Raw genomic sequence first — 26,298 nt, 5'->3', positions numbered from 1 at the left:
AAATCAGTGAAATTTTTGGCCAATATATCTTAAAAGTGAGTGTTGCTTAACCCATTGAGGACGAGTCCCGACTATACTCGGGCAAGTGTCTATGGGAAATGCGTGTTGTAGCAAAATCAGTCCGTCCTCAACGTGTTAACACCTAGATCACACAGCATTGCCAATTAGTCATACTCCCTAAACTCTTACAATTCATAACTTTTTGTGTGTGTCTGATTTTTTTCCACAAATTTTCACTGATCTAGTTCACTGATGCTCCTGTTTTCATACACAGCAAGATAGTAACAGAACGCAATTTTCCTTTAATGTTCAGCTCCCCACTGGACACCCATTCATACGTCAGGGTGAAGAGGATCACTGTGGACAGAGGATCTAGCAAGGGAACGCCAGTGCCATAGCGGAGCTTGAACCTGAGACCTTCTCATCGAAAACACAGTGGACATCCACTAGACCTTGCCACCTTGCATTACTTATGGTATAGCTTGTGCAATGGGTGATGCTTATCTATAGTCTTTCTGACTTTGTGTTTTCTTGCAAACAGGTAGCTCTGTGGAATCAAGTTCAATTTACAAAGCACCACGCACATGGAGAAGTGTAAGAAACTTATGTGTTGCTTGTAAGAAACTTGTCATACTTTTAAAAGCCTACCAGGTTACAGACACTTTGCTGTGCATATGTTACATCATTTCAGCTTTTACCAGGTAATCCATGTCCTCACTTGAATATCAAAGAGCCTGCAGTGCAATGTATGTCTAGGTCACATGTATTTAAGCATTGTTGCAGTTAGATACAATCTATTTTACATCATGTACAGATATAATACACATTGTAAAATCAAGTTCCAAGAAGTCTACACTATAATGTCATTTTCTTTGGGTACACTTGGTGCATCACAAGCTCTAAGATTTGACCATCTATATATGACGTTCCTGTTTGTTTTTTGGCATAAATTTAGCCACTCTGCAAAACCGATACTTGCATTATACCAAATCAGGAAAAATATTTCATTTCCATTGAAAAGGCTCACCAAACAATACTGTACAATTTTCGCGTACAGATAGTTTCACGAATTGCTACTTGAAGGACATTTTCGCGTGTTAATTTCGCGGTTGCGAGGGTCTAACTGAACTTAGTTATTCGTGCGTTGTTATTTTCGCGTGTTGTTATTTTCGCGGTTCAAAGGCAATTCGCGAAATTTGCAAAAATAAAACCACCGCGAAAATTTCAACTCGTACAGTATAACCAACAGGAAAAAAAAAAAAAAAATTGCTGGCAAAACCTAAGGTGAAAACAAATACTTTACATACCAATATCGATAACAGATGCATGTACAAGTGTTCAGTGTATTTCCCCACTCTTGTAGTGTGTAGTCTTTCTTGGAACAATACATAAGTAGCATTTCCTGACAGGTAATACCCTCACCTGGTGGGGGATTCTTTCTTCCTTACCAGATCCATTTCTCTACCCCCAATGACCAGCAAGAAGATATATTGTCCGCTTGATGCATCCTGCTCTGATAGAATACAATACTCTATATGTGTGCTTTATGTTCCCATATGCTGATATCATCTTACCAACATTCTACCCTCAAAACCTGGTTGAAACACAGGATTTGTTGTGCTGTGACTAAAATGCTGTCATTGTAAGGTACAATTAAAGGATATGGGGCTGGGGAGGTTTTAATGGTTTTGGGAGTGTCCCTTTAGACATTAAACTTCAGAAATCCTGAATTCCTAATGACCATATGTGACCAGCTACAACAAAAGGATCCGAAAGTCGGGGGAGGACAATTTTCTGAAAATGGCATGACATTATTCCTGTACTCTTCTACTTTAATTTCATATGTAGCACAACTCATTAAAGTAATCGGTTGCGGAGATATCGATGATTTTATTAGGGCATGTCAAGTGGTTGTGGAAATCAGAGTTTTGAGAAAAACGCCTTCAAAGTTTTCCTTCCGACGCCATCATGATCAAGGGAAGGCGAGACAGCTAGTTTTCACCGTTTGACAATAGAAGGTATGCTCCTAGCGACCTCCGCAATGTTTTGACCAATTTTGATGATGTGACTTCAAAACTTGATTTTCTCGGCTCAGCCGTCAGCGGACTTTAGGATCCTTTTTTTGTAGCGGGTCACATATTTTTTGTCTCTCTCTCTCTTGCACTGTGGTTATGTTACGGAACCAACTTAAAGTCGAACATCTGCTTATAATAACTGCACTTCTTTTTCACTATGCGATTCCTGGAAGAGACGTGAGCAGAGGGTAGTCAAGCAGGATAGACCCACAACACTAGTGAGATCCAAGCAACAGTGAGAGGGTATTTGCAGACTATTAAAAATCTGAATTTTGGAATTTATGTCTTTGAATAACCAAACTTCATTACCAGTGTCTAGTAGCATAAAAACAAATACATAAATAATTAAAGCAAGCACAGAACACATTGAAAAAAAAAAGAGGAAAAAAAAAATCAAACAAACAAACAAAAACAAAAAACTACACCTAACCAAAAGAGGTAGGAGTCCAGGAAGCTTGAATACATACACTGTGCACTGGCAGCTGATGGGGAAATGTACCAATTCCACTGGTTGTGAAGTGACTATGAACTGAAATAATCATACCACAGCTATCGAGTGGGAGTAGTAAGTTAGATAGGCCACTCCTAGCTCATGAATGAGTGTGATTTTTACAGATTAAAAAAAAAAAAGCCCTTGCACTGACAAGGCTTGGGTTCCCTTGCAATCACCAGTGCTAAAACAAATGCATGAGACCCTTTCAAACAGGCTAGTGCTGAATTTTTCTCAACACTAACATTTTTCTCTGCAGACCACTAAAAATTCTTTGAATTTGATATTTTGGTGGCCTGAAATAACAGGAAATATACAAATGTAGAATTTCAATTTGAATTTTAGCTGCATGATCAGGACACCAAAAGATAAACTTTTTTTTTGTAAATTTGGTGGCCCGACATCAATTTCCAGTGGCCCCGGGCCCTGGGCCACTGCTAATGTTGAACCCTGCATAAGGTGAGTGAGAGGAGCTCATTTCCAATGGGACTGTGTGTATGAGGGATTGTGGGGGGGGGGGGGGGAGGGAAAGGGGACATGCCTTAGGGAGTGATATGAACATCTAAATCTCGGAAAGCTATCTACTCTGAACAGTGGAACATGCTTTTGCTTGTGTGTTCATTTCTCATTGTGAATGCAAGTAAAGTGGTTCCACCACAACACTGGCAGCAGTAGCATCATCCCTTATCTAGATCTAGTGGGCATTCATTCCAAATGTTCAAAACTTCTTGCAAGTAACAGGCCCCCAGTGTTTGCTGATTCCCCTATTTTAGAGTGAAATAATGCAAACAAATGACAGATGTATCGCTAAAAAGTTTCACACTTTTGCAAAATAGTGATGTCCTTTCCAAAAGCACTCTACTACAACTAAATATATACTACTACTCCGTCTTCTACTACATGTACTACTATTTCTACTACTGCTACTACTATTTCCACTACTGCTACTACGTAACTACTACTGCTGCTACCACTACCACCACTACTACTACAACTACTTCTACTACTGCTACTACTACTACTGCTGTTGCTGCTGCTGCTGCTACTACTACTACTACTACTACCACTAATACTATCACTACCACCACATAGTATTTATACAGTACTCTCCGCTTAATCGGGTAGTGTCTGGCACAGCATTTCTTATCCGATTAAGCGGAGTACCCGATTAGCCGAAAAACTTGTTTATACATTGTACCCATTCCCAACGCAGGGATGTACCACATATACTAATCACACACCTCTCTGCATTATCCACACACAAGCACAGTATGTCACTATACAGCGACAGCTCTACACAGCAGCCTTAGTTAGTATCTGCAGCGTAATTTTGCAAACAATCTGCATATCAGCCCCGAGTCCTCACCAAGCTATAGGATATGCACGCTTGTAAACATCTGTCATTTGAAACGATATTCCTATACACATATGCAGCCAAATGCAGCAACGAATTCTGCAGTATCCCTGTGTGTGTCATGGCGACCGTAAGTTTGTTTTCAATTAACGGCCTGAAGAAAGGTTAGAGTTTCAATGGAGTTAAAGCTGCAGTTTATTCTTCACTTTTCTTGAGAGCTAGCCACAGCTCATCGACACATGTATAGTGATTAGTGTGTCACTGTGTGTGTGTATGTTGGTAGTGTGTGTGGTGCTGGTGCAAGATTCTTACACGGCATGCATACTGTACGAGCTGAAATTTTCGCGGTGGTTTTATTTTCGCGAATTTCGCGAATCGCCTTTGAATCGCGAAAATAACAACACGCGAAAATAACAACGCGCAAATAGCAGAGTTCAGTTAGACCCTCGCAACCGCGAAATTAACAACACGCGAAAATGTCCGCCAAGTAGCAATTCGCGAAAATATCTGTACGCGAAAATTTCAGCTCGTACAGTAAATGCGTCTACCTGATACCAGTGATACTGCGAATCGGTTGTACACTGCACATTCAACATGGTAAAATGTCAAACCAAGTTCTCTGTCGACTTTCAGCACCTCTCAGTTTCTTCATAATTTATATTTACACTAATTTTAAAGGCTTTCTGCAGGAAACTGTGGAAATGGATCGGGTTAATCTGGAAAAGTCCTACCCTATTCCGAAATGCCTACCCGGTTAACCGGTAAATATGACACATATTGGGAACCGTTTTTCATCTTTTATGTCGATTAAGCGGAGAACCCGATTAAGCAGTACCCGATTAAGCAGAGAGTACTGTACTACTACTCACTATAATAATACAGTAGAACCTCAATATGAAAATGTCAGACGAAACACAGCCCTCTTTACCAAGGTGATTTTGCAGGCCTCATAACCCAACTCTTCATATTTCTTTGTTTTTGCACCCTGGTATAGTAAGAAACCTGATATAATGAGGTAATTGTCATGGTTTTTAGGTCCTCATTTTAACAAAGTTTCCATGTAATAATAAGATTGTTCTAGCATATCCCGTACATTTGACAAGGTCTCTATGTGCTTGAAACAAAATACGAATGTGCAATCACACAAGCTCAAAAAAACAAAAAACAAAGCTGCATTAGCACGATCATGGCAGACGTTCTTGAAATCAGGTTTGCCCTCCTCATGTATACCTCTTTGTGCAATGAGATGAATACACCTGTTTTGTTTTGTTTCTGTTTTTGTTTTGGGTTTTGTCTTTTTGGTATTCGGAATTGTAATCATTTGTGAATGTTATGGCTTTCTATCCCCAGAATTATTGCAAAGTTTTTCCATTCTTCCTCATGATCCACGATGCTCCTTCAGTGATTCACTCCATTGTGTTTTCATTTAATTGGTCATTTTGTTTTGGGTGACAAATTGTTCTCTCTATGTGTTTGTAATTAATACCAAGATGAGCTAAAGTGCACTCTGAATGAAACCAAGAAACATATTCCTATTCCTTAGTTGTTTTGTTTTGTTTTTGTTTGTTTGTTGTTGTTGTTGTTGTTGTTTTTTGGCGGGGGGGTGGGGCTTTCCTCTTTTACCTGACTGTACTTGCAATCAGCAGCCGGAGCCATGTGACCCCTTGACCATCCGCTTCTCTTGTAGTCACTGTTCATGGATGAATACATCGAGTTCAGGTTTGGGTCCATCTTGAAGTTGCTGTTCTTGCGGTTTGCATCACCTGATCGAAACGCGTAATTAACAAGCAAATACAATTAAGGCTCTTTTACAGGAAGTACTTGATATGAGAGTGATAGGAACACCGCAGACAATTACTGGTGAGACACACACCGTGAAAGTCTTTTACAAGGGTGCCGATGATGTCTTATAGGTATGGTAGGCTGGAAAATGGCACAGTGCTTTATTTTTTACACAAGGTAAAAAATGGATCTCAACATTGCCTCAATTAATCTTGCATTAACATACATGATCTTGATATGAGTGTGAATTTTTACTGTCTTAAAATACCTCATTTCAGTAAGGATCTGGTTTGATACCGGTACCCCGAAAAAAATGAAAGAGAGTCGCCGACTCGTCATTGTTGTATCTCAATGTCACTGTGCACATCAAAGCCAGCAATTATAATGTAGCCATGGTCTGAAAAGAAGCTAGAATCTGCTGTACACTAAGGGGGTGGTTGTTTTATGGTTTTGTGGTCTTTTTCCGTCAGTGTCATTATCTTGATCAGCAGTGGGTTCACTGACTCAATGTTACACCTGCATGGAAGTTTACATAGAAAATTGTTGGAGGCTGGAACGGATGAAAAAAACAACAACAAAAAAAACAAAGCAGTGCAAGTTCCAGAAAAATTGGCAGACTGGAAAAGGTCAACAAGAGATTGTTAAAGGGCTCCTCTTCAGCAATAGCTTCTAAGCCCTTTGACATCATACAAATTATCCATCTACATATTCAATCTCACCAGGAAAACACAGAGGCTCATAAAAAACAAATTTTGCATTCTAACATCATTGATCAAATCTCATTTTATATTTTCATAATTTTTTTTTCCCTTCCTGATCTGTTCCCTCCTATTTTTTTTTTCTCAAGTATACAAAATGATGAAAATTCAATCAGGCACAGAAATTGTGTGTTGTCATGTATTTGAGTTGGTCACATGACAATGTTAAGACCAGGGCCCTGTTTTATCAAAAGATATAATCGATTTTAAATTTCCTTACTACAAAGGCTGCCATAGACATCATAGAAATCAACTATAATTTCAACTCTTCATAAAACAGGGCCCTGGTCCCAAGACATCAATGAAACAAATGACCCCTAATAGTAGTACCTGCCCTCTTTTAGAATAATAGCAGCATGGACCTGGGTACAAACCATGGAGATGGTCCAGTGATTTAGACAAGGTTCCATGATGTGGTAACAGGTGCCGAGACAAAGTTGAGTCCCTTTTACACAGACCAGGAGGGCATTTCATGAAGGAACTTGTCGGATAAAATATCTGACAAGTCAATTACATGTATATCCGACAAGTTTTGGGAAATTCTTTAGACTGATTGGCTGATTTCTCTGAACTTGTCGGATATAATTGACTTGTCGGACATTTTATCTGACAAGTTCCTTCATGAAATGCCCCCCAGGTCCTATAAAGATAAGGACTGCGTTCCATGAAACAGACCTGGCACGGTGACACATCCCTGGTCTCATGGTTCATCAGACTGGGTCCCCCGACACAGACCCTAGGGCCCCGATTTCACGAAGGTGGTACAATTGAAACCACGCTTTAAACCATGGACAATTTGTATGGAGCACCAAGTGTCGCATGCCCCATTTCGTTACGAAATCAGTCATTTCGTTGACAAATGATCATTTCGTTATTGAAATGACAACAGAACATTTCGTCGACGAAATGACTGATTTCGTGACAAAATAGGCCATGCGACACTTGGTGCTCCATGCAAATTGTCCATGGTTTAAACCATGGTTTCAATTGTACCACCTTCGTGAATTCGGGCCTAGTTGTACAGATGAATCGTTCACGACACAAAATTAATATAGTTACCTTGCAAATCTTGAGCAGTGATGTGTTCCGCCACCCACTTGGGTATCTTGCTGGTCTGGTCATAGCTGAGGGCGTGGTTGAGGTAGTAGCGTGGCTGGCTTCCATCATCGGGAATGCCGTACTTGAAGATGTTGGATCCCTCAATAAGATGGCTCCTAACTTTCCACACAAAAGGAGAGGAAGGTATATTATATGTGAAAGGAGCAACTGGAAGAGTTCAACATGCACTTAGACTCTGCCATCATATGTCATTCGGATGGAGGCTTTTGGTTCTTCTACAATCAGTGTATTTAATTTCATTCTCTATGCACAAGATTTAAACTGTGCAGGCCCTATATCTATCCCAGTACACTAATTTTTTTTTTCTCTCTCTTGTATCTCTAATTTGCTTAAAGGGGCATAGTCCCGGTAGTGTAGATGGCGCTGTTGATGATACTGCCGATCACCGTTAGCATTGATACGAAGATTACCGAAGTTGAGCTGTCATCAAGAGTAAAGTGCGTACATAGTAGGTGTTGCTAAGTAACGTTGCCTTTGTTGTCTTCTTTGCGCATCGCGCAGTCTGTAGTAATGCCAGGGTGCGTGCATATGTGCTTGTTATTATGACATCACAAAAGCAGTTTGCTAAAGCTGTCATCCCCATCAGCCGAATCATGAGCCGAACTGTGATCCGACCACTGGCTACAGTGAATCGGACTTCTTCGGACTCGGGGAAAGTGGGCCAAAGCGTAAGCGCTTAAGAGGAGTCAATAGCGTAGGTCTCTATAGGAAACTTGCGCCGTGCGCCCGCGTACGTATTTGACTAAAACACCGGGACCATGCACCTTTAATTGGGTAGTGGGATGCAGGATGAATATGAAACACACAGTCTGTCAGTCTTGCAAAAGCTATTTAGCATTTGAATGATATGTATGATAAATAATTCAATTATTCATGTTTAAATCTATTGCAGAATCAATTGACATGGAGGGAACAGAAAGTAATATATGCACCAGACATATGAACAGGAAAAAAAAAAATACTCTATTGAAGGAATAAATTTACATTTACAATGTAGAATATATGTCTATACATTATGTATGTTGAGATCATATAAAAACTTTATGCAAGACCAATATTTGATCAGAAATCAATCAGTACCCTCATATCACTATGATTCAGTTCCTTATGATATACAGAACTCTTGCTCAAATGGGAAAAAACTTTCAATGGAACTATCAATGACAGAGTGAAAATTGCAGGCAACATTGACAGTAGGATTATTGCATGAATATTTCAAATATTCAAAAACACTGCACTGCAAATCCACATACCTGGCATTTCTGTAACAAAATCTCTGCCATTATGAATTTGATCTCTCTCTCTCTTTTCTTTAAAAAAAAAAATGAACATCACATTTTAAATTGTTCATGGCATGCTTTTAAATTTATCAATTTTATACTTGCAGGAGAAAATAAGAATGACAACCAATAACAACAGAGGAGAAAATTACATCAATTGATTATTTGGATTAGAAAAAACAATAAAAAAAAATATTCAAACACTGCACTGCAAATCCACATACCTGGCATTTCTCTAACAAAATCTCTGCCATTATGAATTTGATCTCTCTCTCTCTTTAAAAAAAAAATGAACATCAAATTTTGAATTGTTCATGGCATGCTTTTAAATTTATCAATTCTATACTTGCAGGAGAAAATAAGAATGACAACCAATAACAACAGAGGAGAAAATTACATCAATTGATTATTGGGATTAGAAAAAAAAAATGACTGACTGAACCATAGCATCAATTCTGTCTCAATACCACATCCCTTGTGGCTTCCTTCCTTCCTACATGGACACATTTTGTATACGATATACTCTGGTTAGTACAGGGACATGACAAAAAAAAGAAAATCTCATTAACCCTTTACCCTACCAAGAGAGACAGGTGCGGGTTGTCCACAGTCTACGAGCCATTCACGCTCTTGCGTGGGTTAAGAACAAATTGTTATTCTGAAAGAGGAACCTTCATGTTACGGTGTGTGCATGGGTTGGGCTATGACTTGTGGGTTGCGTGCAATTCCTCATCGTCCTTGCCAAACTTCCCCCTAAAATAATGGCCGGAAATTCTCAAGAGCAGTGGATTATTCACATCATGCAGTCCCTCACTGACGACTGAATGTATTGATCTTGTCACTACATTAATAATTTTTCTTTTTCTTCGACATCTTTTGTTTTTAACACCGGAACTGGAATATCCATGTCCTGACCTAATTTCAATGAGTGTGAAACTCAGCAAATGCGTCTCAATTCCTCCATGAAAATGAAAACAATATAAATTCAGGAAGAAGCACGACTATAGATTTTCACATTGTCCCCAACAACAACAAAAATATGGTTTAAAGACAAAGATAAAGAAGAAGAAGAAGAAGAAGAAGAAGAAGAAGGAGAAGGAGAAGAAGGGGAGAGTTCCATTGTAGTTGCACCACCAAATTTTTGGTATCAAAATGACCATATGAATAGACAATGTAGCCCTGAGCTCTTTAGAAACCTCAAGCAAAAAAAAAAAAAGTGTTTTGTAGCACAGTTGGGGGTTGTCACATTACATACATGTAGTTCTGCAGCTATACTGTACAGCTTGCACAATTTCTGTATCAACTACAGTTTTCAATTACAATAAAGATATCTTGATGACTTACAGTATACACTGGACCACTTTATATAATGTAGTATTGTGCAATGACCTTGATGGGTTTTCCACACCTAAGTACACTGTGTCTGTAGTTTCGTCCTTCGGTTATTTTGAAGGACAAATAGACTTCTTTCTTTGAATTCCAAGAACAAAGTACAGTTGTACGAACACGACACTATCGCAAACCTGCACTTTGCACAGCCTACAGGTACTGTACCTGACAAACGCGACAGGTCTCCTGCATATAAGGTGGGAGACTCACGCCTCAGGGGTCTTTCTCACGCTTACACACCTGAAAAGTTTTTTCTTAAGCCTCACACAATAACCCTCAAAACATACATACACACACACACACACACACACATAAACAAACCATGGATTTCCAACCACCAAAAAAGCCCCATTTTTAGACCTTTTTTTTTCAGAATTATAATCGAAAAAATGACATTTAGTAAGTGACTGATTGAATACAACTGACCGATCGACAGCTTGAAAATGTCAAAGCTCCTTATCCATGGAGGTGGGGGGAGGGGACATCCCTCCCTCCTTTCTTGCCTAGATCATTTGGGTGACATGGCCTCTGCTATACAGGGTGGCCCAAAAAGAAAGGAATACCTACGATCTTTAATTCCAGCAAGATTGTTGCAAATATGTCATTATTTTGCATACTATTGGAAAGGCCATTCTTTTTTCCAATAGAATGATACCAAGTTCTTTAATTTTGGTTAATGCGTTATGATTTTAGGACCATTTTTGTGATAACTCTTGCAATTTTCAAAATGTAATCATTTTGCACTCTCAGAGATATCGAAACCAGGGAGGATTTGGCTTGCCATAGAACCAGTAGCGTTCACATGTGGACAACAGCTCTTTACTGTGAATGGAAGAGAGAGTGGGAGGGGCGGACGGTGTGATTGTCATTGTCCGTTATCATTGTGAATGAGATGACCTGTTGGGCTAATTGAGATGCTAAATTTTGCTGGAAAATAGCGAGGTTTATTCAAAGGCATGATTGGCAGTGACGCGAGTTCATGAGTGGTTTAGGAATAAAGGGGGGCATCCCACGAGACCGACACCCACGAGTCATACGGTCCACGAGACCGACATCAATAATAGGTCCATGAGTCATACAGCCTACGAGTTATACGGCTCAGGAGTCATACAGCCCATGAGTTCGACACTACGCACAAAAGGCTCATAAGACCGACACTAAGCAAAGAAAGCCCATGAGACTGACAGTAGGCAAAAAAGGCCCACGAGACCGACACTAAGCTAAAAAGGCTCACGAGACCGACACTAAGCAAAGAAAGCCCACGAGACCGACAGTAGGCAAAGAAGACCCACGAGACCGACAAGATAAACAGCGCCATCTACATGTCTATCACCTGTACAGGGTGTTCCATGAACGGAAAAATAACATACTGGCGGGTGTAATTTTGTAACGCTATCAATTAAAAGATGGTGACCATCTACATAATTATGAACGACATCAAATATGTATTTCTACATACTTCTGGGGAGGGGGGGGGGGACAAGTGTGTCAGGGAGCGACATTGTTATCAAGTAGAACAATTGAATTGTATTCTTCATGCCCCCAAAAAGAGACAAAAACACAAATGAATTTAAAAGAGGACAATAACGATGTATGGATTAATTTTAGAGCTTTGATAATGCCATCATGCTATTTTTAATAGGCTTTCTCGGTTTTAATGTAGAAGATGGACAAGATATAAATTTTACCTCTTCTCTTTCCCGATTCACTAGTTACTTATTCTAATTTAGATATTCTACCCTCCTGCTTTGACGTTTTGCAGTAAGATCTATTTGTAATTTTCTCTGTAACTATAATGTAATTCTACTGATTAAAACGTTTCATATCGCAGGGATTCACCTCAATTTTGTGGCTTGTGTTATTCTCCTCCGAACAGTACATTTTATTGTGAAATACGTAATAGCTGTTTTCATGGATGCATCTGGGTTTTTTTTCCAAATCCTTAAGGCTACCTTAATAGATGATTCCGTTATTTTTTATTTTTTATTAATACTAAATCAACACCCTCGGAGGTTTATTGTGGAAAGATCTGTTACACACTTTTACTGTATTTTGTTCATTTTTTTTTTTTTGGTCACAAACACACACCCATGCAAACACAATTAAAGATCCTGATCATTTCAGGGGGGGGGGGGGGGGGGCAACTGATGGGGTAACACCCTGCCGGAGATGGCAACTCTTCTTTTCCATCTTTCATATCTTCCTATGCTATTATCAGGACACCCTAAACAATTTATTGGTCTATAGGTGGCGCTGTTCATCCTGTCGGTCTCGTGGGCCTTCTATGCTTAGTGTCGGTCTCGTGAACCTCTTTTGCGTAATGTCGGTCTCGTGAGCCTTGCATGCGTAGCGTCGGTCTCGTGGACCTTTAAAGTGTAGTGTCGGTCTCGTGGGCTTTGTTTGCTTACTGTCGGTCTCATGAGCCTTTTGTGTGTAGTGTCGGTCTCGTGAGCCGTATAACTCCTGGGCTTATTCTACTTGATGTCGAACTCGTGGGCTTTATTTACTCAGTGTCGAACTCGTGGGCTGTATAACTGGTGGGCTGTATGACTTGTGAGCTGTATGACTCGTGGGCTGTATGACTTGTGAGCTGTATGACTTGTGGGCTGTATGACTCGTGGGTGTCGGTCTCGTGACGTGCACCCGAATAAAGCCCCCAGCATGCATCTTTGAGTGGATTAGTAAAAACTGAATCATACCAGGCAAGTTCTATAAAATGCACACAGACCCCCCCCCACACACACACACACACGCACCAACCCACACATACAAACACAGGCACACACACACGCACGCACACACACACACACACACGCACACACACACACAAACAGTCGCGGAGACATCACAGCAGTCGCGGATAATGGTCTCCGTGACTTGGACGCGTTTAGTCGCTAAACGTGTTTAGTTGCGTTGCGTTCATGCGATTTTTCCATTTAAACGCGTTTCAAAACGCCGATCTGAAACGTGGAAAAAAAAGGGCGTTTTGAATCATGATTCTGCCAGAATCACAAGATACGACCAAGATACGACCATGATTCTGCCAGAATCACAAGATACGACCAATATACTCCTGAGTTTTCTCAGGAGTATCTCGCTACCACGACTAGCCGGTCAGAGTAAATTGCCCATGATGCGGACAAGCCCTCAGAGTATCTATGACCTTACATACCTTACGACCTAGGTAAAACTTCCGGGTCAAATCGCAATGTTGACATTTTGCGAGTAAATGCGCGCGTGCAGTGCAATTCTGTAACCTAGCCGATCACAACAAAGAAGCTATGGAAGCATAGTGCTCAGAAATTCTCATCAACAAGAATGGAGAAGACAAATGCCGCTGGTTAAAAAAAAAAAAAAAAAAATTGTATGGTCGACGTGCCCGGTGCTATCACTTCCGAAAGTTACACCGACCCTCCACGGTGATCCCCGCGAAGGCTGTGGTAAATTGGTCGGAATTTCTTCCCACAACCGTCATGTGGACACAGGGTCATGGTAAGATACACTATAAGTATCAAGTGGAATTTTAATTGCAGTGCCATAAAATTTTACTCCGACTAGAAACACGTCTGAACATGGCTATTGTCAGCTACTCCCTGTTATTTATGTAAAAATGTGGTAGGATACTTTTTGTTGGGACAAAATATCTTAATTATGTTTCAGTATCGTACACATCTTTATTCATTCCTTTGGTTTACTGCCACTTGGTCTACTATCAGATGGTCTACTTCCCAGTTTGTGTAACACCACTACGGCTAAACTCATTTTGTATACTACAATGTAAACATACATCATGTATTACATGTAATTTCCTCAATCCTTACCTTCATGCATACTAAAGGAAGAAATAAATCAGTTGCATGACAATACAGGTTTCTCTCTATATATTTTGTACAGTAGGTGTCACAGATTCTACAAATCCTTCTTAAAATCATGAAAAAAAAAACCCACCATTTTTCCTATAGCCATTAACAGTGAGTTTTTCTGTTAATTCTTTCATTTTCACACTTTTTTTTCAAAGTTTAGTCTGCAATTGTGATATCTGAACTAAGAACAGTTAATGCTCTTGCAGTTCATCATTAAAAAAAAAGATGTCATTGTATTATCTACAAATTATCATGAACTATAGTGTACTTCCTCTTTCAAAGTGGTTGAAAAAGCCATGTATTTCTTATTTCAAAGATGAACTTTGGTCTATGTGCTAAATGAAACATGAAACAAGAAATAAAATCAAAAGATTGCTGAATTATTCAGCCCGTAAATATCAAAGTGGTCATACAAATTCTACAAGTCGAAATTTATCCAGGGAACTTGACAGCATGGAAGAGTCAGGTTGGTGATTTCACACAGCAATAAACTGTTGTGCAAAGTGATAAAAGTCTTTTATAATTCAATTCAATTCAATTCAATTCAATTTTATTGTCCGTTTCTGGAAATTTGTTTTGTTTGCATGCATATCCGGTTACATATATATACAAAACACACGTATGAGTTGTAACATAGATACATAGACATGATAGACATACAACCTGTAATTGCTTTTTGGTTGATATGTTTGCAGCTGTGGTCATAATGTCAATGCCAGGATTTCTTACATGTTTGGTTAACAAAAAAGTTTGAAGAATCTATTCTGTGAGACCTGTCAGACATTTTGCATACCACTGTTACTTGTAGTCTACCTTGAGTACACTGTATGTCTCTAGGCGTGTCTTCATCAGCCCAAAGTTTCAAAATAGCGCGCTATCTTGCGGTTACCAAACTAGTCCGATGTCAAGATAGCGCGCTATCTGTGTAGTGAAGACGCAAATAGCGCGCTATTTGATCGGGAAAATTTTCCCCGAAATCTTGGTCTAGTTCGTGAACTAGAACGCTAATTCGTGAAATAGCGCACTATTTCGGGTGCAACTCCATCAGCCCGAAATTTTCTTGATCCCTCCACGCTTCTGGTTAGCCAGCTGGCTATTGAAAGTGCATGTACAAGCTAGTGATTGTGTATAGTGCATACACTCACAGCGTATTCAAGGATCACATGTGTGTACTAGGCCTACTGTTGTTGACAATCGTCATCTTTAAAACCAGGGAGGTGATTCCGTGCAAGCTAGCTGTTTTTTGTAAACTTCTTCTTCTGGTCCACTCTACCTTAGCTAAAGATTCTTGCAGATTGTGTGTATTTTGGATTTGTTTAAACATTGCAATTCGTTCATTTCATATAAGATGTGTCACTGGACAGAAGAGTAGCGTTATTAATATCCCTTTGGAGAGAATTTGCTGTACTGCTCACCTCCCTGGTTGTAGTATCGTACATACGGTGTTGTAGATTTTGAGCGGGAAATCCACTTTCGAACAGCGAGCTAGGCAGAGTAATGATGCAAAGTGCGCATGCATCAATTTTCGGACTAATTTCCTGAAGTAGGCTGTTCGGGCTGATGAAGACGCACATTTCGCTCTATCGGGCTATTTTCTAAGACCGCAAAATGTCCCGCTAGTTTGAACTTCGGGCTGATGAAAACACGCCTTCTGAGATTGGCTTGGTCAGACCGTGGTAGCTCCATGGTCAGACAGGGCGATTACAGGACACCAACGCCCAAATACTATAAATGTGGTTTGAGTGAAAGCAGCAATATTAGTACTGGTTGTAAAATATCAGTGAAAGTTTGAGAGAAAAAAAAATAGACAATCGATTCAATGTTATGAATTTGTTAAGTTTCAGTGACACCATCACTGGATGAGGAGACTACTACACTTCACAGTGTCACTACGGACAACAATACAAAAATTATGGGGAATTCCACAAAGTTTTATTTTTCATGAAAAGTACACATTCCATACACTTGTTTCCTGACATCCATATGCTGAGGGTGATATTATTCCCCTTGCTTTCTCAAAGAGGTAAATCAAGTACTCTTGAAGTATGGTGGAGTAGTGGAAATCAGTTGAATTGTTTTTCTATTTCTTTATACTGTTGTCCACAATGACACCATGAAGCGTAGCAGTTTCCTTAGGCAGCAACAATGGCACCAAATTTTACAAATTCATAACTTTTATATCAATTCTCCAATTTTCCTCAAACTTTCACTGATGTCTTCTACTAATATTGCTGATACTTTCAAACAAATTATTTGTGGGTTTTGGTTTCCTTTAACCATCTCAACCACATTACATGTACAAATGTACTTGATTTTCAGTAGTGAGAAGAGATCAACAATGTACAAAGGGAAGCTGGGCACTGTATCCATTCCAATTTCTGGGTATAATCAAGGTAATTAGTGTAAGGGTCCCTATGCATTAGAGAGAAGTATTTGAGATGGAGGTATACCAAGAAACTATTTCAGCCACTTCCCTTTAAGGACAAGTTCACCATCATAAACATAAGGATTGTGAGAATGCAGCAATATTAGTAGAACACATCAGTGAAAGTTTGAGGAAAATTAGACAATCGATGCAAAAGTTATGAATTTTTAAAATTTTTTGTGTTGGAACCGCTGGATGAGGAGACTACTAAGGCTCGTGATGTCATATGAGTACAACAGTATACATGTACAGAAAATGTAAAGAAAATTCAACATATTTTCACTTTTTTTCGCATAACAAAAGAGCACTTGACTTGCCTCTTTCTAAAGGCAATGGGAACAAGGAAAAGTAGAAATTACGCGGTGCGTAAAATATGTCCCCGCCGGAAGTAGCATTTAGTAGCAAAATGTACAATATCGGTAAAAAATCAAGGTCAAAGAAGTCAAAGGTCAATAATTCTGTGTAGAAGTTTTGAAGCCCTCACCTAGTGCCATCACAAAAAGCAAACGGAATCGAAATCGGGTTTTGATAGAAATGGCGAAGGAGTAGCATTTTGTAGCCAATTTACAATATAGGTCAAAAATCAAGGTCAAAGGTCAAAGAAGTCAAAGGCCAAAATTTTGTGTAGAAGTTTTGAAGCCCTCACCTAGTGCCATCACATAAAGAAAACGGAATCGAAATCGGGTTAGAAATGGCAAAGGAGGAGCATTTTGTAGCCAATGTACAATATAGGTCAAAAATCGAGGTCAAAGGTCAAAGAAGTCCAGGGTCAAAATTCTGTGTAGAAGTTTTGAAGCCCTCACCTACAGACTGTAGTGCCATTTCTAATTTGGGTTAGAAATGGCAAAGGAGTAGCATTTTGTAGCAAAATGTACAAGGCAGGTCAAAAATCAAGGTCAAAGGTCAAAGAAGTCAAAGGTCAAAATTCTGTGTAGAAGTTTTGAAGCCCTCACCTAGAAACATCACATCAAGCACACGGAATCGAAATCGGGTTAGAAATGGCGAAGGAGTAGCATTTTGTAGCAAAATGTACAATGTAGGTCAAAAATCAAGGTCAAAGGTCAAATAAGTCAAAGGTCAAAATTCTGTGTAGAAGTTTTGAAGCCCTCACCTAGTGCCATCACATAAAGCAAACGGAATCGAAATCGGGTTAGAAATGGCGAAGGAGTAGCATTTTGTAGCCAATGTACAATATAGGTCAAAAATCAAGGTCAAAGGTCAAAGAAGTCAAAGGTCAAAATTCTGTGTAGAAGTTTTGAAGCCCTCATCTAGTGCCATCACATAAAGAAAACGGAATCGAAATCGGGTTAGAAATGGCAAAGGAGGAGCATTTTGTAGCCAATGTACAATATAGGTCAAAAATCGAGGTCAAAGGTCAAAGAAGTCCAGGGTCAAAATTCTGTGTAGAAGTTTTGAAGCCCTCACCTACAGACTGTAGTGCCATTTCTAATTTGGGTTAGAAATGGCAAAGGAGTAGCATTTTGTAGCAAAATGTACAAGGCAGGTCAAAAATCAAGGTCAAAGGTCAAAGAAGTCAAAGGTCAAAATTCTGTGTAGAAGTTTTGAAGCCCTCACCTAGAAACATCACATCAAGCACACGGAATCGAAATCGGGTTAGAAATGGCGAAGGAGTAGCATTTTGTAGCAAAATGTACAATATAGGTCAAAAATCAAGGTCAAAGGTCAAATAAGTCAAAGGTCAAAATTCTGTGTAGAAGTTTTGAAGCCCTCACCTAGTGCCATCACATAAAGCAAACGGAATCGAAATCGGGTTAGAAATGGCGAAGGAGTAGCATTTTGTAGCCAATGTACAATATAGGTCAAAAATCAAGGTCAAAGGTCAAAGAAGTCAAAGGTCAAAATTCTGTGTAGAAGTTTTGAAGCCCTCACCTAGTGCCATCACATAAAGCAAACGGAATCGAAATCGGGTTAGAAATGGCGAAGGAGTAGCATTTTGAAGCAAAATGTACAATATAGGTCAAAGGTCAAGGTCCAAGTTCACAACAGGGGGGCATTTCATGAAAGAACTTGTCGGATAAAATATCTGACAAGTCAATTATATCCGACAAGTTTTGAGAAATTCTTTAGTCTGATTGGCTGATTTCTCTGAACTTGTCGGATATAATTGACTTGTCGGACATTTTATCCGACAAGTTCCTTCATGAAACACCCCCTGAAATTCTGTGTAGAAGTTTCAAAGCTCCCACGTAGTGCTATCATATAAAGCAAACAGAATCAAAATTGGCTCATAAATGACAGAGAAGTAGCAAATTGAACATTTTGATCACACACGGACGCACAGACAGACAGACAGACGGACGGACAGACAGACGGACGGACACACGGACACACACACGTACGGAGCCCGTTTCATAGTCCCCTGCTTGAACTCGTTCGGCGGGGACAATAATATTACCCATAACACATGTCAGTAACGAGTCAAGGGAATGTGTACTTTTTTCAAAAGATGAAATTTTGTGAAATTCTCTTTATATTTTCCTTATATTGTTGTATGCATGTGACATCATACACTGCAGTAGTCTTCTCATCCAGCGGTGACTGCACAAAAACTTCAAAAATTCATAACTTTTGAACGGATTGTCCGATTTTCCTCAAACTTTCAATGATGTGTTCTACTAATATTGCTGCATTCTCTCAATCCTTATGTTAGTGAAGGTGAACTTGTCCTTTAAAGACATGGGTACACTTCATATTTCATACATGTACTATGTTGGGCCTATATTTAGAAGCTCTTGGTTTACGACATTCCTGACAATCTTTTAGATATAATGCAGGGCTGCACACTAACCCATTTTTTTTCTACTGGTCCGACCTGTCTGTCAGACCAGTAGGTACCCAGTTTTTCCATGTTTTACTGGTCTATTTCTGGAAAAGTTACCGGTCCAACAGTGATTTTTACTGGTCAGGGACTGTCAGTCCAGTGCCAGTGTGCAGCATTGTATAAAGACCACTTGAGAACATTTGAAAAGATAGCGACGTTAAAATATCACTAGATTCATAATGCTGTAAGAGGTATTGTGATGATTGTAACCATTTTTTCCACCCAAGACTGTGAGGGAGAGATACTCAATCACTCAATCATGAAAGATAGAACTGATGAATCCGACTTGTGTTGGTCAACTATCAGCTCAGTCTCAGGCATGTCACGATTGTCGGGCGATGATTCAATCAGGCAAGATCGTCCGATGAGAATCATGTGCGTAATGTCTGACACTTACCTGATAGCAGACCAACACAAATCGGATTCATCAGGCTGCAACCCGATACACTTTGGTGGGTGGCCGGAAGCAGCAAAGTCTGCTTCCGACCAGTGACCAATGAGAAGAAGAAAATCTCTGTGGAATGGGGGTATAACCAGTATCAAAAGTTTGGAAATTATATGACAAAATCATTTTTAATTTCTAAAAGTGATGAAGCTTTCTCAGGAAGATCATTTACATACTGTAGTTTGGAAGAGGGAGAGAGAGAACAATGACTGTGTAGAGCAGTGTGGGACACAGAACACTACAGCTGTACAGTAGTGACCTTTGTTGCCTTCCAGAACTACTGAATAAGGGTAATTTTGTCAGTGAAGCCACTGTCATCTTTATATTCACTGTATGACTAAAACTTTACGAGTAGCGCCTACACAATGTCTGCAACCTTTTCAGAATCCTTTTGCATGGGGAAATATGGGTGGTCCAATTGAATTGACTTTATTGGTTGCATAAACAGAGTGAATTAAAAAAAAAATATATATATATGATATAATTATTGGCATTATTATGACCCTGCTGGCTCAGGGATTAATTGAGAAAACTACAGGATGAAGAGGGTTTTTTTTTACAAGAACAATGGCCATAATTGAATGTTGAAGAATTAATCACACACAAAAAAATTAATTTCCCACTTTTTGGTAACCCAGGGTACAGCCCTAAAAAAAAAAATAATAATTCAACAAAATGGCCGATTTTTTTCTGGTACCCCAGGGTACCATTTATGTCATCATATATACTTGTAGTTACAGTTTGAATAGCTCCCATCAGTGAATATGCACATTGAAGCATATATGCTATCAGTAATGGTCGATTCCATTTAAGATTCTTTGGCTATCCTTGAGATGTATTGACAATCTATGTATAGGAATCGGTGACAAAGTTCTAACACAATTTGTTACTGGGATTCTCGAATATTTTATAAACCCGAGCCTGCCCAGCCTCTCCACTCAATGAATCCCAACACTACTGGGTCTTTAACCCATTGAGGACGGACTGATTTTGCTACAAAACGCATTTCCCATAGACCCCTGCCTGAGTGTACTTGGGACTCATCCTCAACGGGTTAATGTCAATTGTGTCTCACATATATGAGTGGTTTCATCTCAACCCATGTTCACGAAAAAGGAGTCACAGTAAATCAAAATGTTTCACGACAGATGAAATGAATATGATATGTGTGTAGTATCATAAAAAGTTGGTAGACCATGCTGCTTCAGCTTGATACATGTACATGCTGGTGAAAGTAAAGCCTGATAATAATTGGGTCTGTATACTCTTAACCCGTTCCTCCTGCAATTTTCCGAGCGCCTTCAATGCCCTAAAACGAGATTCTTTTTTTCTGGGCAACAGAGAACGGACAGGTTGGTAATCCACCTCTGCGAAAGCAGTCAAGCGTGCGGTACATGTACCCCCTTTCCATGGTCAACTACATGTACCATCGAACAATAGAATTATATATTGATCGGGCCCAAGGTACAATAGAGCGTGCGCTGATGTGCGCAGTAACTCTATTGTTATACGCAAAAGACGCACCTAAATGGGGTCAGCGAAGTCAAATATCTACTGGGCTTATCCTTGACTGCTATGTACATCTTTATATGAGTTTTACAGCGAAAGAAGCACACGCTTCACTGGACAAAATGCAAATAATGCTGTGATGGACACAATTTTCATACAGAAAGAAAACAGATATTGATAGAAGAAACTCTAACCCTTCTATTAAAACAATTTTTTTGTGGGCAGCATAACACAAATCAACATAGATTTAGGCGACAAATGCAGGCACTCCTGGCTGCATTTTGGGTACCTGGTATACCAGGTTCCCGTACGGAACGGGTTAATTATCTTGATGACTCCTTCCAGTGCCAGTCATGGCACTACTTTGTAGATCAAAGACAAAAATGGGGAAAACTTCCTTAATGTCCACCCTACTGATACCCCATCACTTGCTTGCCAAATGTGTGTGTGTGTGTGTGGGGGGGGGGGGGTGTAAATGCGTGCATCTGTGCATATTTAACTAGCAAGCAAAGGTACCATAGGCTAGTAGTAGTATAGGATGGCATGGAAAATTTATAGTGGGGGTGGAAATAAGCAAGTCTTTCCCCAAAACAGTTTGAGATCCTCACGTTTTGACCATCTCTTTCAGAATCAGCTGTTACAATTGTAGTTCTACAGAAGTTGTAGGTCTGGACATCTCCCACAAATTGGCAAAAAGGTGATGATGCCGCCAAACTCACTCACAGCCTAAATACATCCTGCATCCCTAACTCCGCTACACTATATTTTTTTTTGTTCCAGATGTTCATAATTATTGCGTAATCTGTATTGTTTGTAATCAAGAAAATCAATAAAACATACAAAGACAAAAAAAAACCTCCGCTACACTACAGTCTGCATCCAACACCGCCTCAAGTTGGTGAGCTATCACTTGGTCTACTCCCTCTTCGTCTTATGGCCATTTAGGCAATTGTGCACTTTACGGCCCTATATTATCGGTGCGAGATTTTACCCTAATCGAGCAGTGCGTGCGAAATTGAGTACCTATCAGGCATTGTGGATTCGACAGCATGTCTTTCTGTACTGTGCTGAGCGCATGTGTGTGAGATTTCGCGTTCAGAAATGGAAGCTACTAGCTACTGCATCACAGACTTGCTGCCAACTTTCTCACATTTTGTGCCATGATCATGGCAATTTTCTGTGATGTAACATTATAAGTGTAAAGCTCAATAATCCTGCAGTGGAGAGCAAAGGCACGCTGTGTCGCAATCATACAGTGTTCGATGTGTCGTCAGCTATGCAGCTACGAGAAGTGCAGTGAGTGGGTGAGGCGGGCTTTTAGTGACATTACTTGTCAAACGGTGTTCCATACAGCAAGAGAAGCTTGCCAGCTGCTCAGTGCCCAGTGGTTCATGGGATATCACCTTGGCGTACGATGAATGAGGTACCGATAATATAGGGCCGCAAAGTGCACAATAGCTGCCATTTAGTTTCAACCCACATGGTCTAATCCCGTTCTGTCTGGCTACAACTACAGTCAAACCTGCCTTAGCGGCCACCTGTCTATAGCGGCCACCTGTCTATAGCGGCCACTGAAAAATCCCCCCGAGAGAAAAGCCCTGTTAAAGACCCTGTGTATAGCGGCCACCTGTCTAACGCGGCCAGCGGCCACAAATTTTGTTTCCCGCGGTAGATTTTAACCTGTCTATAGCGGCCACAGAGCTGGTAATTTGGCGTGTTTTTCTGATTTGTGGCCGTGCCAGTCATTCATGGGCAACGTTAAGTGATCGCCACCGCTGCATTCATCACTTATTCAGTCATAATAATACGCTATTGTTAAGCTTTCTTCACGACTGTACAACATGCTACTGTGCAACAATTTCATAAACACGGGCATTAATGCATGAAACAAACGTGTGCATACGTACGCATATGTACATGTACACTAAGTACCTACAGATGTATACAACGATGATACATGTATACGTGTACATGTATTATTACATAGGCAATTCACACATATAGTTGGATAACCCGTCTATAGCGGCCACCTGTCTATAACGGCCACTTTTTTCGTTTCCCTTGGGTGGCCGCTATAGACAGGTTTGACTGTAGTTCGTCTATTAAACGACCATTTTTTTACTTAGTCCAATTGCCACTTGTGACTTAGCCTCATTGCAAGTTGGTCGAATTTCCACATGGGCTATGCCCATTTTGTCTAATACCCAGTTTATTTGACAAACTGGAAAAAAAAAATCCTAGGAGTCAAAAAAATCAAAATTAGACCACATCTGGTCATGATTAGACGAAATGATTAGTGAAACTGGACATTGATTAAACCAAGTGAGGATTAGACCAAACAAACGCCTCCTAAACGGGCATTAAAGAAATTGATAGTAGGCCTAGACCTAGTTGTGCTAAATTAATACGCCATATTATTACATTAATAGTTAATACTATCCAGTAGACTGGTAAAGTTTCTAGATTTTCTAGACCAGACGGTTTGAACGCTTGATCTTAGTAACAAGATCAAAATAGGGTCTAATTGAGTTTTTAGCCATAAATAGACGAACAGGGAAGTAGACAATCTGATATTAAACCAAGTGGCAATAAACCTTTGGCATTCCACCTTTTCTTCTTTTTTTTTCTTAGATTATCCTGAGACAAACGACAGACAATTTTGACCCTTATCTGGCCTTACCAGCATCTTCATGAACCTCGGCCTCGCCCTCGGGCGCGGGCTGCGACGTCAGGGTCAGGGAGCGTTTGAAGACAGCATGCCCCTGATTGTGGTTGATCAGGGCTGCGTACAGTGCGTACACAGCAACAGAAGCAGCAGCGCCACTAGCAAAACCTCTGGTAAACGTGTTCATGTTATAGGCTGCACGGCTTGTCAGCTTGTCGGGAAGACAAATGAATACATCATCTTGTCGCAGGTGTTCATTTGGTTGGCTCTAGAAATGATTAAATGAATAGACTTTACCCCCTACTAGGCCTACGTCATAAATATTTTGGGGCTAGCTGTCTGTCCGCACGGGGAAACATGCCGTGTCCTGATCCTATGTTGAAGGTGTACACACTGTGTCAGAATGTCCGTTGAGGGGGTTTTCACAGGCAGTCACGTGTATGGCTGGGGATTCCCCTTCCCTGGCCCTGCCTATCGATACCGCCCCACGACACCAAAGATCGTGCTGACCAATTAATGTGGAACTACCATATTATGATCAATGGGCACTGTGATCAACTGTTCGACCAGGGAGGTAGACCTACCAAGTATCACGCCTACCGCGTGAGTCTCACTCCCTAGCGACCAATCTCAAGCCCACTCGCCCAGCAATGATTTTCTCACGCCTCCCAGGAAAAAACCAAAACCAAAACATAACCACAAAACAAAGCAAAACAACACTTTTGAACATCGGATGGAAAGCAAGCTGATGCTGAACTGAGTGAGGTTAAATACTTCTTATTCTCTTTTTTCCCCCGCTAGTATACCTACATGGTTATGATCTCACAAATGACAACTATTTACTATTCGAAAGAAATAACCCAAAAAGGTCTTTAAAAATCGTGCCAACTACAATGTCATGTCAGTCATACAATTCTAGACTAAGCATCTTGTTCAAAATTTGGGCAAAAGCTGGCTTAGAATGATATATCTTTTTAAGACCATCAGCCATAACAAGAAGATAAGAATCATGTAAGTAACTTTGTATTGTAGGTATGCACCAAACTCCGCAATTTCTTTAATATCCCAAAATGAAAACGCTTCCCACCTTGAGAAGGGATAACCCCCCCCCCCCCCAGTATATCTGCTCACTCCCACTATTTGAGAAACTTGGCATCTCTGCTTATGTGTGTGTATGTGTGTGTGTGTGTGTGTGTTTGTGTGTGTGTGTGTGTGTGTTTGTGTGTGTGTGTGTGTGTGTGTTTGTGTGTGTGTGTGTTTTTTTTTTCTGTCCTCTTGTGACTGTTGTTATAGATTTTTTTTTTTCTGTTTACCCGTGTATTGTTCTTTAAGATTAGTACATGTTTTCAATAATCATGCTGAGAGAGCATAATACACGTTCAGATTTGCGACATCATACAGTGTTTCATCAAATTAATGTGTGACTGCGTGTTGCAATATAATTTATTCCTTTTTGCATTCTTTACTTCTTTTCTCTCAATTCAACTTTGGTTTCTCTTTCAGTTCCTCCGCCACTTGCATGCACACTGGTCCGTAATTTTCCTTTTTTTATACTTTTGTGGTTGACTCTGAAATAGATCTAAAATCAGAGCGAATGAGATAAAAGATGACAATGTAAGCTTTGGAACAAGATAGAATGAGAACACTAAAAACGAAGACATCGACGCTGATCTCGTTTGATCCATCACTCGTATTGTGCAATTTTTTTCCCGTCCTTCTTAATATAAAATCATGCGCGATGTTTGTTATTATCTTCATGATTATCGATTCTCACCGTCAGTCATCGGAATGTATCCATTTCAACCAAAATTGACAATCGTACATCACATTCATCATCCTCTTCATTCTCAATATGATTTCACTTTTTGATAACTTTTTGAAAGACGAAATGAAATACATTTTTGGTTTCGTATCGAGAAGTGATAAAACACATTGAGGTGTGTTTTTCCTGTTGCAGTTTATTGAGCTATATACTGTGCATTATTATACATTGTCATGGTTATCATGGTTACACTGGTGGAAAGCCGATATAATCGCGTCAAATGGGTGTGTAGAATATTCACCAAAAAGGCTTCTCTCAACATGCCTATTCTAGATTTATTGTGAAGGAAAAAAAATGACTTTACTCATTGACGGGTTTATATAGATGACAGTATGACCACAACACAGACAAAATCTGCATAAAATTAATCATGCAGCACTTCTTATTGCTATCGATAATCTGAACGCATGCAGGGTCTATATGGCGTGTCACAGTCATGATGGCACGGAGAGAGTTAAGGACACTACGTGCGTGTCATGC

At 39.9% G+C, this 26,298-nt stretch overlaps 1 protein-coding gene across 1 annotated transcript in view; it reads right to left on the bottom strand.

Annotated features, from left to right (window-relative positions):
* LOC140243848 (nuclease EXOG, mitochondrial-like) overlaps positions 1–24,221 on the bottom strand; it is a 30,823-nt gene extending 6,602 nt beyond the window's left edge. The window contains exons 1-3 of the mRNA XM_072323519.1: positions 24,012–24,221; positions 7,519–7,677; positions 5,543–5,682 (exon numbers count right to left, since the gene is read on the bottom strand). Of these exons, the coding sequence (XP_072179620.1) occupies positions 5,543–5,682; positions 7,519–7,677; positions 24,012–24,183 (471 nt within the window). The 5' untranslated portion in view covers positions 24,184–24,221. The remainder of the gene's footprint in view (positions 1–5,542; positions 5,683–7,518; positions 7,678–24,011) is intronic.
* Between the last annotated feature and the right edge of the window lie 2,077 nt (positions 24,222–26,298).

This window comes from Diadema setosum, chromosome 20 (assembly GCF_964275005.1).
Source record: "Diadema setosum chromosome 20, eeDiaSeto1, whole genome shotgun sequence".
Classification (NCBI taxonomy): Eukaryota; Metazoa; Echinodermata; class Echinoidea; order Diadematoida; family Diadematidae; genus Diadema; species Diadema setosum.
The sequence above is the reverse complement of the archived record's forward strand: the minus strand, read 5'-3'. Positions and strand labels throughout refer to the sequence as shown.